This window comes from Pseudorasbora parva, chromosome 14 (genome assembly GCF_024679245.1).
Source record: "Pseudorasbora parva isolate DD20220531a chromosome 14, ASM2467924v1, whole genome shotgun sequence".
In the NCBI taxonomy this organism is placed as follows: Eukaryota; Metazoa; Chordata; class Actinopteri; order Cypriniformes; family Gobionidae; genus Pseudorasbora; species Pseudorasbora parva.
Genome location: NC_090185.1, coordinates 8889814 through 8903701, shown reverse-complemented (window position 1 = coordinate 8903701; position 13888 = coordinate 8889814). Strand labels below are relative to the sequence as shown.

The 13888-nt window shown below is 38.1% G+C and overlaps 1 protein-coding gene across 1 annotated transcript in view; it reads left to right on the top strand.

The window, feature by feature from the left end:
- LOC137039703 (carcinoembryonic antigen-related cell adhesion molecule 1-like) overlaps nt 1-13888 on the top strand; it is a 79896-nt gene that overhangs the window by 58623 nt on the left and 7385 nt on the right. Inside the window, exon 3 of the mRNA XM_067414976.1 lies at nt 6289-6586. Coding sequence (XP_067271077.1) covers nt 6289-6586 — 298 coding nt within the window. The remainder of the gene's footprint in view (nt 1-6288; nt 6587-13888) is intronic.

Here is a 13888-nt window from a genome sequence, read left to right as displayed (position 1 = left end):
AGGGTGGGGGAGGGGTGCATTGTTTTAATCGAGTAAATTTACTCAATTTCTTCAGTGTGTGTTAAATATTAATAATCTTGATTTTAATTAAGTAATATTTGTGGTTCTTGAAACAGATCGGTTTAATTCTCCATTCTCAAATATTTTGAAATAAATTTCACAAATGTATTAAGTATATTTAAAATAAGTAATTGGTTATTTGAATACTAAATTATTTTAGTGAAAAAAACTTAAATATAACTATACATTTTAGACAAAATTAACTGTTGGATTTTTAGTCAATTATTTTGGTATGTTTAACTAAAACCATCAAGTAAATGATATTGAGAGATTTTATTAAGTTAATAAAGTTAATTATTACTGTGATATTTACTAAGCCACTGAATTATTTTTTAGAGTGTAGTAGTGTTTCCAAATATTGTTGTACACAGAAATCTGTGATAAGGTAACCGATTACCAGTTCTTCATTTCTGTGGAGACTGAGACTGTAGTGTTTTGTTTTGTCCCGAGATGGAACCACAAGTCGTCGAATGAAAGCTGCGCTGTTCTACATGTCCAGATTTATAGTGGTTCTCTCCACGATTATGATCAATCGTCTAAGGAAAAGGACATACGACTGTAAATTGATACGGCTATAGCTTACGTCGTGAGTGCTTCTGAGGTGGTAAAAGCATGTTTTTTTTTTTTTCTGGCGAATTAGCAAATGGTATGCAAACATACAATCAAACATAATACAGTGAAAGATAATCTTTAAAGTCTATTTGGGGCACGATGATCAGGCATAATAGCCTAATATTAATCTTAAAATAATATTAAGGTTTATATAAACTAACAAAATAATAAACGAATAAATAAAACATTAACAAACGAGAAAACAAATCTCAGAGAGGCACGCATAAACCCAATTAGTTTGTAACATTTTTGGAAAAAACGAATGGGCAATATTTCTCATGAAAAATATTGAAAGTCTCATGAAAGTGAGACTCCCTTTTCTAATATTATCTATTTTTTTTTTGAAAATAAATACCTTTCCGATCTGATATGTGATGGGGAAAGGGAGTAGAGCGAGTGTGGCAAAAGGCAGATCGAACATATGCTCGTGATATTCATCAAAACTTAATGCCATGTGTCTTACCCCTACTCTATAGCAATAGTAAATAATTCAGTGATTTCTGTCATTTTGTCAGGCCCAATCAATCGTTTAGTAAACGGCACTTTTTCTGTCTGGATACGGAGCATAATAAACATGCAACTTGTTCATTATCATTATCTGTGAAACTGTTGATGTCTATGGCAGTTAAATGAATATAGACTTTTTATTAGACTATTGGTATTGACTGGTTTGAGGTCTTTTTTGGTATAGGAAAGGGATATGGCCTAAAACGCACCATAATGCAGGAAATCACATCTATAAAATCATTTTTTTTCTGGGGGAGAACCCGCAGACCGCCCAACACACTATTGCATTTATTTGTGCTATTGTTTGTAATCTGTTTATTTGTTCTTATTTTATTACTGTTTACTCGTCTTTTTAAATTTAATTTACCTTTCGAAATCAAGCTTCCTTGTGCTGTGTGTAAGCTATTGCAACACAATTACCCCATTATAAAAAATACATTGAGATAATTTTAATAGTAATTGATCAATAATTGTTCAAATCAAAACGATGCCCAACCCTAAGGAACATGCTGGCCACATACATTTTTAGTAAAAAAATAACAATGAATAATAACAAGTTCTGTTGTCACATTAAGCATCTTATCTTATTTTTATTTTTATTTTCTACTGTGGTATCGATTTAGTATCGATATATATATTGATATTTTAGTCTGGTATTGTATCGAAGTCATAATTTTGGTATCGTGACAACACTAAATCCAAGTCTTTAACAGTGTCAAAAGCTCAGTATGCATGAAACAGCATTTCACCCCCCCTTTAAGCATCACATTTATGAAAAGATGATTTATTCATCAATAATTACTTAATACTATTTATCAGTACTACAACTACACAGTTTAGAACATCATCAATATACAATAATGATCATACATTAAGACTAGCGCATACGCATTATAAGTTAACCCAGAGATCGGTATGAATGACGTCGCCGTAACGATCCACCATCCAGTACGTATTGGATCTGATCCAGCTACGTCATCGAGCTACAGGCTGAAGCGAGGGGTGTCTTGATTAGACTGACCAAATATGATGTTCTGGCTAAATCTCAATGAGGAGTTCATCACAGTGTAAAACATGGCCTTTCCTGTTGCCCACAGGAGTCGCACAGAATATTGGCGAATTTGGCATGTAGATGTGTTCAGGCCTGGGGGGCGTTCTTCGTACGTAGCTAACTCAGTTAGCTGGATTTGATTGTTGATGATTTGGCTTGATCTCGGATTGTTTGGTTCTTTGAAGCTCATCCTGGGGCCTGTACCATGATGATTGATTAACAAACTCAGGGTTACAGGATTAGTTTTGAGTTGACAAAACCAAACCAATCTATTTAGCCTTTGTTGGTCCCATGATGCTGATCATCAGCTTTCTCTGTCAACTCAGGCTTTAATCCTGAGTTCAGGTGACATCTAGCCTGACAAGCCAGACCTACATCAAGATGTTTGGTCTGGAAACTCACCATAGACAGCTCAATCCGAGGGGCGGATAAACGGTTGTCTTTCAAACTCCCTCTGTACGCGATAGGATAACGCTACACCAACCAGAGCAACGAAGGTGAAACAGAGCTTGTTGATAGATTAAACATTCGCCGTATCCGGTCGGCAAAACTCTGAACACGTTCCCTTTTTAAGAATGACTTCAGTGCCGTTCTTTGTTCTTTTCTCAGAGAAAAGCTTAACTCCAAGTCTTCCAGAGTCGTGGTCAAAGCTGATTCGAAAGACCGCCGTTCGGCAGTTTCTGTGTTTACTAGAAGCACGCAAACGCAACTCTGCCGTCGTCATTATGGCCCCGCCCACCGACTCTATACATGACGTGATTGGGCCATCCAGATTGTGAGGAATACAGCTCAGAAGAGTATTGAGAGTTCCCAAACCTGTCCTGGAGGGGGGTCTTGGGAACCACTGTCCTAGACGACACTTGCGGGCAAATTAAATTTGCTGCCGCTAGGGTGCGTCTAGATTTCTAGGCTAGGTGACATCAGCAGTGAACAGCCAATCACACGCTGTGGATCACCGAGATTCACTTCTCGTGCGAGAAGCAGCAAGATTCATTTCGCTCTTCTGCAGAATATTACATTGAAATATATAATCAATATGATTGAAATATATTAAGAATTTAAACAAATTTACACAGCAAGATGAAAATAGCTTTTTATGAAAGAGGACAACTAAAAGAAAAAATATTATGTGTCAATGCAAGTAAAAGTTATGAAGATAGTTTAGTTGATATATAGAGAGAATTAAACGTTTAAGCTCAGTCATCTTTTTAATAGATTTTTTAATAGCTTTGTTTATTGGTTTTAAAGATTTTTTGTATGACTATATAGGCTATCATTATTAATTTTAACAAAGTGCCTATTAATTATTAATTTAATAAAATTATAAATGTGTAATTGATTAAGAGTATAATAATTACATAAATTATATCTAAATCATTCAAAATGGATATTATTATAAATAAGCATTGTTAAAAGCCAGACGTTTTAGTCTTTAAAAACTATTTGCTATGTAGTGACTTTAATTTGGAGTAGAAACAGGGGAGTGACTTTAATGAATCAGAGGTGTGTAACTTTACTCACAGCTGATTGGTCCAATTTCAGTTTGAGATCTCTAATCCAGAACATAACCTGCCCTGGAGCAGTGATCTCAGATATTTTAATCCAATCTGCAAATTCATTTGAAGAACCAAATTAGCCAGAGATCAGTTATCTCTAACTCTATTTAACTCTATCTAGTTAAAGGTGCACTATGTAGTATTTTTGCAGTAAAATATCCAAAAACCACTAGGCCAGTGTTATATATTTTGTTCAGTTGAGTTCTTAAAATATCCCAGATGTTTCCAACTATTTGTAAATTGTGAGAAAATTGCTATTTTAACTAAGGACAGGGACGTTTCAGCATAGCGTTTGACGGAGTCGCCTGTCAATCGCGTCATATCTGCGTTACCCTCGGTTTCTGCTTTTATTTGGCAGGAGCGCTTTACTCTTAGCAGTGTGAACACGTGAACGCACGGAGTAAAGTCATAACATCATTTAAACACACTTAAATGTATCTAATATGATAAACAGAGCTGCTTTACCTTATAATCATAACCGGAAGAGCGGATCTGTGCAGGCGCCCGGCGACTGTGTCCCGTCCCGTCATAATAAAAGTCCCGGTATTCGCGAGGCGGGTATTTGTTTAACAATCACTCCAGCAGCTGTGCTCAGGTCCACAACACTCGGTCCTGCTCTGCTTCACACTACAGTAACGTTAATAACCGCATGCATGAACATGATTTCTGCCCGAGTCCTATTTTCCACCGGCTGTGATGTGAAGACCACATCTCCCAAGATGCTGTGCTCACACTTTGCATCATCAAACTACGCATTTGTTTTGAATAGGCGCCCTCCAGTGGACGGAAAGCTGCATAGTGCACCTTTAACTCTATTTTTTTTTTTACAGTCTATGATGAATAAAACACATGAACTTTGGGGCAGATCAGAAATTGTATGTTTGAGTTTCAACAACTTCCTGTTTAATGGCGAAGCAACGAAATTTGACTGGCTGCCACGGACACACCCTTCAGGGAAACTCAAGATCATCACAATTTAACATCAGCAAGGCCTGCATAGAACATGCAATGTTTATGGTCCCTAATGGTGGGCGATATCTCGATATTTAAAATATATCGAGATATTTTTTCAACTCGATATGGATTTGGACATATCGTATATATCGATATATTGTTTATATTTAATTCTGATTCCGCCACTTTGCTTATTTGCCTTCTCTGTGTTGTGCTCGCGGAGCCTCGCGCGCCTCCCGCCTCTTGCTTTTGTTCCCCCTCCCCTCGCGTGTCGTCTCAGTGCACACGGCGGCGTCCGCAACCAGGTGAGGATTAGTTATCATGTTGACAAGCGCACACGTTGTTCAGGACTCAGTTAAGAGACCATGTTTTCCTTCTAACACAACTGCTTGCTAAAGTTCATAAAGAAATATTAATGTTCATCATAGTTCAAATTGCAAGTTTCACCCACAGTCAGGTGATTGACACTATTGGTGCGAGACACGGTCGCAATCATGTCAGTTTATGATCTGTGTCTAACTGATCACATGGTTTACGGTTAAAATGTCAAAATGGTCGCATATCATTTGAAAACATTTTAAAAGTATTGCAATATCATTACTATTATTATTTTGTCAGCTTTATCACAGGATTATGATGAATAGGTCTATTCATGTTTTAAACAAGAGGGGAAAACGCGACATCCCGGGTGTCCTGAGACACAGTGCTCTTCTGTAAGTTGTACTGTATCATATTATCATATAGCCTACCTTCTGACATTCATATTTCGTTCTGTAACTGGAAAAGAAGTGAAATTCAGCTCATGTGTAGCCTACATGATCCACATGATGAGTTTGAATTTTGTCAAACTCATGACAGACATCACTGTTTGAATTTTGATACAAATTTAACAGGAAGTGGTGTTATGACAAAATCAGTTTATTTCTATCTCAGTCATGGCCCCATCTTTCTGCAAAATGCTTACTGTTTACTTTAACTGTAAAAAAAGGGAGTCTTTGATTCATCTTTTGAAAGCATGAAATAAATGAAAAGGCAATATTATTTTCTTTTATAGTTAAATTATTATTATTTATGTAATCAGGGAGTTTTTTTTTTTTTTAAATGTCGCTAAAGCACTTTGTTCCTTCATGAACTGACTACCTCTTTGCACTTTAATAAAAAAAAAAAAATTGTGGTATTTGGCGTATTTGTTTTTGCTGTAGTTTTTAGGGGGTTATTTTTCCTGTAAAGATATCAAGATTTATATCGTTTATTGAGATATATTTTTTGCTCCATATCGCCCAGCCCTAATGGTCCCCCATATTTGGTTAAAGTGATTGACAGTGTACATGTTCTGCAAGAGTCATGAGAACAACTGTATTGGAGTGAATGTGTAAATAATGATGTTCTTCTGCTGGTATACATTATGAATCCAGACATATTTCTTCGCAATCTATGATCTGTAGAAAAAGATTTTCACTGCACTTTGCTGTTGTGTGTTTTTGTTTGGTTTATGATTGACTGTTCATTTCTTCTCCAGGTTCATCTGGTGTTGGTCCAGTTGAAGTGTCAGTGATGGAGGGAGATTCAGTCACTCTACACACTGGTGTTCAAACAAACCAACAAGACAGAATAAGATGGTATTATAATGACATTCGCATCGCTCAAATCAACAGAGATCAGAGTAAAGTCTGTACAGATGTTCAGTGTAATGAAGATACTGAGAGATTCAGAGACAGACTGAAGCTGGATCATCAGACTGGATCTCTGACCATCACACACACCACAACTGAAGACTCTGGAGATTATTATCTGAAGATCTTCAGCAGCAGTGACAGTGCTAAGATATTCAGTGTTTCTGTTCATGGTGAGTCATTGTGTTTAAAAGTCTTGTACGTATAAATCACAGCATTAATATTTTAGTTTTATATATATACAGTACAGGCCAAAGGTTTGGTCTGTCAAAAGGTACTATTTGTAATGTTTTTGAAAGAAGTTTCTTCTGCTCATCAAGTCTGCATTTATTTGATCAAAAATACAGAAAAAATGTAATAGTGATATATTATTACAATTTAAAATAATTGGTTTTCAATTTATTATACTTTAAATGATCATTTATTTCTGTGATGTAAAGCTGAATTTTCAGGATGGTTCCTCCAGTCTTCAGTGATGATGATCCTTCAGAAATCACTCTCATATGAGGATGTATTATGAGTGTTGGAAACAGTTCTGCTGCCTAATATATTTGAGGAATAAAAGGTTCAAAAGAACTGAATTTATTTAAAATAAAAACATATTTTCAAATAATATAAATCTCCTTTACTAACAATTTTTATCAATTTAACACATCCTTGCTGAATAAAACTATTGATTTAAAAAAAAAAAAAAATGACCCCAAATTACTTATAGTGTATATTGTTTAGAGGTCGACCGATTCATCGGATTTGCCGATTAATCGGCGCCGATAGCTGATTGGTGGAACAATCGGTTATCGGCAAAAATTCATACCGATAGTTTTTCCGATTTGCATCCGTTGCGGGAGCGGCTGAGAAGGCTGCTGTCATTACACAGTAGCCTATGAGAGCTCTGAGAAGGGTCTGCTGGCATTATATAGCGCGAGCGGCCTCTAGAGGCCAAATAAAAAACTATCACTGTTTACATTAACACATGAGGACACGTGAGGCTCCGCGCTTCACAGCTCATGCTGCACGGGAGCGCGCTGACACATCTGATGCGTTTAAAACACCAACAGGGATACGGTATGACTACAGAACACTTCAGTACATGTTACCAAATCATTATAAAGTAATTGATTTGTTGACTAGATGCTTTAGCAGGGGAAGAACAGCAGTATATGTACTTTGTCGTCGAGGCTGACAGGACGCTAATATTAGCAGCAACGGTTACCTCAAGCATTTAAAACGATGTAACTGAGAAACTTTTTTTGATGTGAGAAACTGTATCATGCATTCAACAGAAATATAAACGCATTAGACGTCAATACATACATATGTTGTTATTTTGATAAGAAAACTGTTGTGTTCTAAAAAAGCGAACTGTTTGGATTTATATGAAATGATAACACTTAATATAATACAATAATATTCAATTTGTAACATTAAGTAAGGTTAATAAATGCTGTAGAAGTATTATTCATTGTTAGTTTTATCTGTTAACCTTTTTTATGCACTATGAACTAACATGAATGATTAAGGTAGAATTGTATTGATCGAATATTAATACATGCTGTAAAATGTACATTACATAATGCATTAAGTTAATGTAAGCTAGCTAAATAAATACATCATTGTTTTTTTTTCTTTTTTTTTCTTTGATATATTTTTATTGAAAAGGGAAGAAAAATATGGCACAATGAAAATGCATAACAATGAGGTAGAAATGACACTAAAAATAAAGCCATACTTAGCTGTCTTCTCTTTTTCTTTTTTTTCTTTTTAACATTCAAAAAGTAAATAAACCAGAAGACAAAGCAAACAGAGTGCAAAGTACAAAACATTCTGGCAATCATAAATTCACAAGCATAGAATAAAATAAAATAAAGGGGAAAAAAAAGAAGAAAAAAAAGGAAAAAAAAGAAAGAAAAAAAACAATAAAAATAATTATTAATAAAAGCAGGGGAGGGGGGGGTTCCATCAATCGGTGGGTAAAGAAGGAAGAGATTTAAAGAAAGTTAAGAAGGGCTGCCATTTACTATAAAATTTGTTAGAATCACCTCTCAAAGAATATTTAATCTTTTCTAATTTAAAAAAAAAAAAACATAATATCCCTTAGCCATTGAGCGCTGGAAGGGGCTTTTGCAGATTTCCAGTGGAGAAGGAGATGTCGTCTCGCCAGTAAAGATGTGAAGGCAAAGATATCCAATTGTTTGGATGTGAATCTATTATAATCCTCTGGGCATCCGAAAATGGCAATATGGGGAGAGATATTTACAGTGGTCGCAAATATTTTAGAGATAATGTCAAAGTACCTCTGCCAGAAGGATAAAACTAATGGGCAGGAATAAAACATGTGAGTTAGATTGCAGGGAGAGGTATGGCATTTGTCACAGCTGTCGGTAACAGTGTGAAAAATTTGTGACAGGCGTGCTTTGGAGAAATGAATCCTATACAGTACTTTGAATTGTATCAAAGTTAGACGGGCACAGGTTGAACTAGAGTGGATTTTGTTGAGGGCAACGTCCCACCAAGTGTCAGGAAACTCCAACCCAAGTTCCCCCTCCCAGGCAGCCTTAACTTTAATGGTGGATGAGGTGTCATGATTCAGAAGTTTGTTATAGATTTCTGAAATGAAAGACTTCTGAGGGGGGTCCGGAGAGAGAAACTCTTCGTACAATTGGAGTGAGGGAGAAGAGGGAAAGGCTGGGAACAAGGATTTGGCGCAGTGTCTGATTTGGAAATAGCGGAAAAGGTGAGATGGCGGGAGTCGGAATTCATTAGACAAGTCTGCAAAGCTACGAAAAGTACCATATCTATAAAAGTCTTTGAAAGTTTTCAGGCCTTTGTCATAACATATAGAAAACGGATCAGATTGTGCAGGTTGAAACAAATGGTTTTTTAGTAAAGGAGCTGAAATAGATGGAGAAGTGCATTTAAGGTACCTTCTAAGTTGGTACCAAATTTTTAGAGTGGAAATTACTACTGGGTTATCTGTAAAGCCAGAGAAATTAGTAGGGATAGAGGAGGTGAGCAAAGCAGGAAGAGAGGATGAGCTGCAAGAAAGTATCTCTAACTTACACCACGGAGGTTGTGTAGAATTGGACCATAATGAGATTTTATGAATATGTGTTGCCCAGTAGTACATTTGGAAATTTGGGAGAGAGAGTCCAGCATTAAACTTGCATCTCTGAAGAATTGATTTACTTATTCTGGATGCCTTTCCACACCATAAAAAGCTGGATATATCCTGGTCAACAGTTTTAAAAAAGCGCTTAGGTAGGAATAGAGGGAGACATTGGAATAGAAACAAGAACTTGGGTAAGATGTTCATTTTAACTGCGTTGATCCTACCCATAAGCGATAATGGCAAGCTCCTCCATCTTTGAAGGTCAGACTTAATTTTAGACATTAAAGGGGAGAAATTGGCAGAGAAAAGGGAGGTTAGCTTTCTGGTTACATTAACTCCTAAATACTTAAAACCTAAGGGGCTCAATTTGAAGGGGATGTCAGGCTGAGTCAGAAGACGGGCCAGAGCATTAACAGGGTAACATTCGCTTTTAGAGATATTAACTTTGTAACCTGAAAATGAGCCAAATTTATGAATAAAGGACAAAATTAATGGGATAGAGCGGTTGGGGTCGGAGACGTATAACAACAAATCGTCTGCATAAAGAGAAAGTTTAAATTCCATTCCAAAACGTGATATTCCAGAAAAAATGGGGGAGGTTCTCAGATAGATAGACAATGGCTCTATGGCCAGCGCAAAGAGTAGAGGAGACAAAGGGCAGCCTTGATGGGTGCCTCGAGATAAAGGAAAATAAGCAGATTGAACGCCATTGGTGGAGATACTAGCTTGAGGGGATGTATAGAGAAGGCGTATCCATGAAATGAATATATCACCCAACCCAAATTTATTTAGAACAGCAAGCAGAAAGTGCCATTCGACCCGGTCGAATGCTTTTTCAGCGTCAACTGAGATGACCAATTCAGGGGTTGTAGTGGAATTTTTAGAGTATATTATATTTAAAAGGGAACGGATGTTGTAAGATAACTGACGGCCCTTTATAAAGCCAGTTTGCTCTTCTGAGATCATGGCTGGAAGAAATTTTTCCAAGCGCAAGGCCAAAGACTTAGCAAGGATTTTAGCGTCCACGTTTAGTAGAGATAGGGGTCTATAAGAGCCGCAGAGGTCGGGGTCTTTGTCTTTCTTCAATAGCAGACTTATGGAGGCCTGTCTTAGAGTAAGAGGGAGAGAGCCAACCTGCAGAGATTCTTTATATACAGAAAGCAATATTGGGGCTAATTTAGATTGAAATCTCTTAAAAAATTCAACTGGGAAACCATCAGGGCCAGGGGCTTTAGAATTTTGCATGTTGTTTATAGCGGTGATGATTTCATCAACTGTTAGCAGCAGATCAAGTTCTCTGGTAACATGTGGGCTAACAGTAGGAAAATCGAGGCCATCTAAGAAAGCACCCATTTCAGAAGCATCAGATAAGGACTCTGACATATAGAGAGAAGAATAGAATGAAGAGAATACAGAGTTAATGGTTTTAGGGTCAGTATGTAGTGTGCCGGAGGGATCCTTGATTTGAAGAATCAAACGTGAGGCAGCCTGGCGACGCAACTGATGGGCTAATAGCCGGCTTGCCTTATCGCCATGTTCATAATATGTGGAACGCGAACGTAAGAGAAGGCGCTCTGCCTCAGTAGTCGTAATAAGGTCGAATTCAGTTTGTAAATCAACACGGTCTTTGAGCAAGCTGGGGGAGGGGCAAGTGGCTATTTGTTGATCTAATTTGTCCAATCTTGTTAAAAGATCTTGAAGTTTGGCTATACGAGTTTTATTTAAATGAGCAGAATAGGAAATTATTTGACCCCGCAAGTATGCTTTAAGTGTTTCCCATAGCAGTGAACAAGGAATAGGGTCGGCCTCTTTTTGATTAATCATGATAAAATCATCAATTGAAGATACAATAAAAGAGTTAAATTTGTCATCTGATAGAAGCAGAGTGTTTAACCTCCAAGGAGAAGAGTATCGGGGCTGTGGAGAGAGCTGAATATCAAGAGAGAGTGGGGCATGGTCAGAGATGACTATAGGATGATATTTAATCATTGACACGTTGGAGATAAGTTTAGCATCAATAAAAAAATAATCAATCCGAGAGAAGGATTTATGCATATGTGAAAAAAACGAATACTCCTTGATGGTAGGGTTGTTGAATGTCCAGGGATCAATGAAACCATTCTTAGCCATGAAGTCAGAGATTGACCTGGACATTAATGATGGTGTTAAGCTTTTGGGAGAGGAGCGATCTAAACTAGGATCAATAACGCAGTTCATGTCCCCTCCAAAGATAAGGAGGTTATCATGTAGAGAAGGGAGACGTTCAAATATTTTATTCATAAAATTTGGGTTATCAAAATTTGGGGCATAGATATTGACTAGTAATACAGGGACGTGCGATAGCATGCCTGAAATTATTAAATATCTGCCATTTTCGTCAGAAAGCAATTTAGTAGCAGAAAATTGAACCGATTTACCAATTAAAATAGCAACTCCTCTGGCTTTAGAGTTAAAGTTGGAGTGAAACCCCTCAGAGACCCACGAGCATTTTAGCCTGACCTGGTCTGTGGTGCGCATGTGAGTTTCTTGTAGAAACACTATGTCTGCATTAAGCCTTTTCAAGTGAGTGAATACCCTAGATCTTTTAATGGGGCTTCCCAAGCCCTTGATGTTCCAACTCACAAACCTAATATGTGAACCACTAATAGTGGATCCTGAATTACCAGTGTTAGTTGGCATTTATGAAATATTAACTAAGAGCTGAGTATGAATGTGGAACACCGCCCCGGGAGAGAGAAGAGGAGAAGGGAAAGAGAAGAAAAGAAAAAAAGAAAAAAAAAAAAAAAGAAAGAAAAAAAAAAAAAAACGATTAATAACCACACACACGTACACTAGGTGGCCAAACAAGCCGAACCATAGCCACACCCCTCCCACCCTCTCCAAAGCACTTACAACGACCCCATCCCCAAATGATGGAGAACCCAGTGCTAACTCCAAAAGGAGTAAAATCCCTAAGGACGAGGCTACCGGCTTTTGCCTAATGGAAACAGTTAAGCTTAAAACGGTCTCCTGCAACTTACAACAATAAAGAACAAGGCACACGTGGACATATCAGCTATAACAGATAACTTGGCGTGTTAAGTAAACAGATCGTAATTCTCTGTAACACTTCCACATTGGAAAAATTGCCTGAAAAGATACCAGGTCTCTTACTTGGATAATATCTTAATGTATGTTCTGGCGTCCTCAGGTGATTCGAACTCTCTCTCGGTACCGTCATGTGTAACACGAAGGCGAGCCGGGAACAGAAGGCCGTACCGTAACCCAGGTAACGTTATCTCACGAAGCTGGCGGCGGATGTCATTGAAGGCGGCTCGGGCGCGGGCAGTCTTCGCGGTATGGTCAGGGAAGATATGTATAACCATTTCGCCGAACTTTATTCTTTGTTGGGCTCTAGCTCGCCGCAGAATGTCCACACAGTCTGTATGATAGTGCAGTCGGGCGATTATGGGGCGTGGACGTTCCCCGGGTTTGGGTTTGGCCTGCAAGGTGCGGTGAGCGCGGTCCAAAATGGGCTCTTTATCTAGCTGCAAGGCCTCTTTGAGCAGAGTGGAGACAGCCGAGATCATGGAAGTGCTGGTTGAGTCTTCAGGTACCCCTATGATCCGTATATTATTGCGACGCGATCTGGCCTCGAGATCCTCACATTTATTGTCCACTCTTAGCAGGCCGGCAGAAAGATGTTCCACTTTAGACTGTAGCGAAGCAATTTCATCACTGCAGGTGGAGAGTGAAGATTCCATTTCCACTACGGTGCTCTCCAGGGCGCTCACTTTAGACTGGATGTTTGTGATAGAACCGGACAATTCGGATTTAACTGCCTGTAACTCCGTCTTGATAGAGATAAAATGTTCGCTTAGGGCAGCCTGGAGCTCGGTTTTGAAAATAGCCGCCATCTCTTTACGAAGGGATGAAAGCAGCTCCTCCCTGAAGTCGGGTGGGACAGTGGGCATTACAGCACCGTCGCAAGGGGAGGAGGAATCACTACCGGGCGAGGATGAAACGTGCGCGGCAGGCCGCTGAAGCGCGGTGGAAGGAGCACTGCCAGATTTGGGTTTAGCAGGCATTTTACTCAACAATAGTTGAAGAAGAAGTGTTAGATAGATCCCACACAAAGAAAAATAACACGAGAAGGTGCCAATGAGCTTAATTTGAAACTAACTGCAGGAGCTCCGAAAAATGCGTCCTACTCCATAGATTGTTAAACCGGAAGTCCATACATCATTGTTAACAAATGGGATTTGCAGTCTGTTACCTGACATTTACATACATGTTTCTAGGTTATAGCTAAAGAAACATTTATTTGTAATATTTTAATGTTTTAGTTATTTTCTGTAGAATTTTTTTTCTGTTAGGACTCATTTTA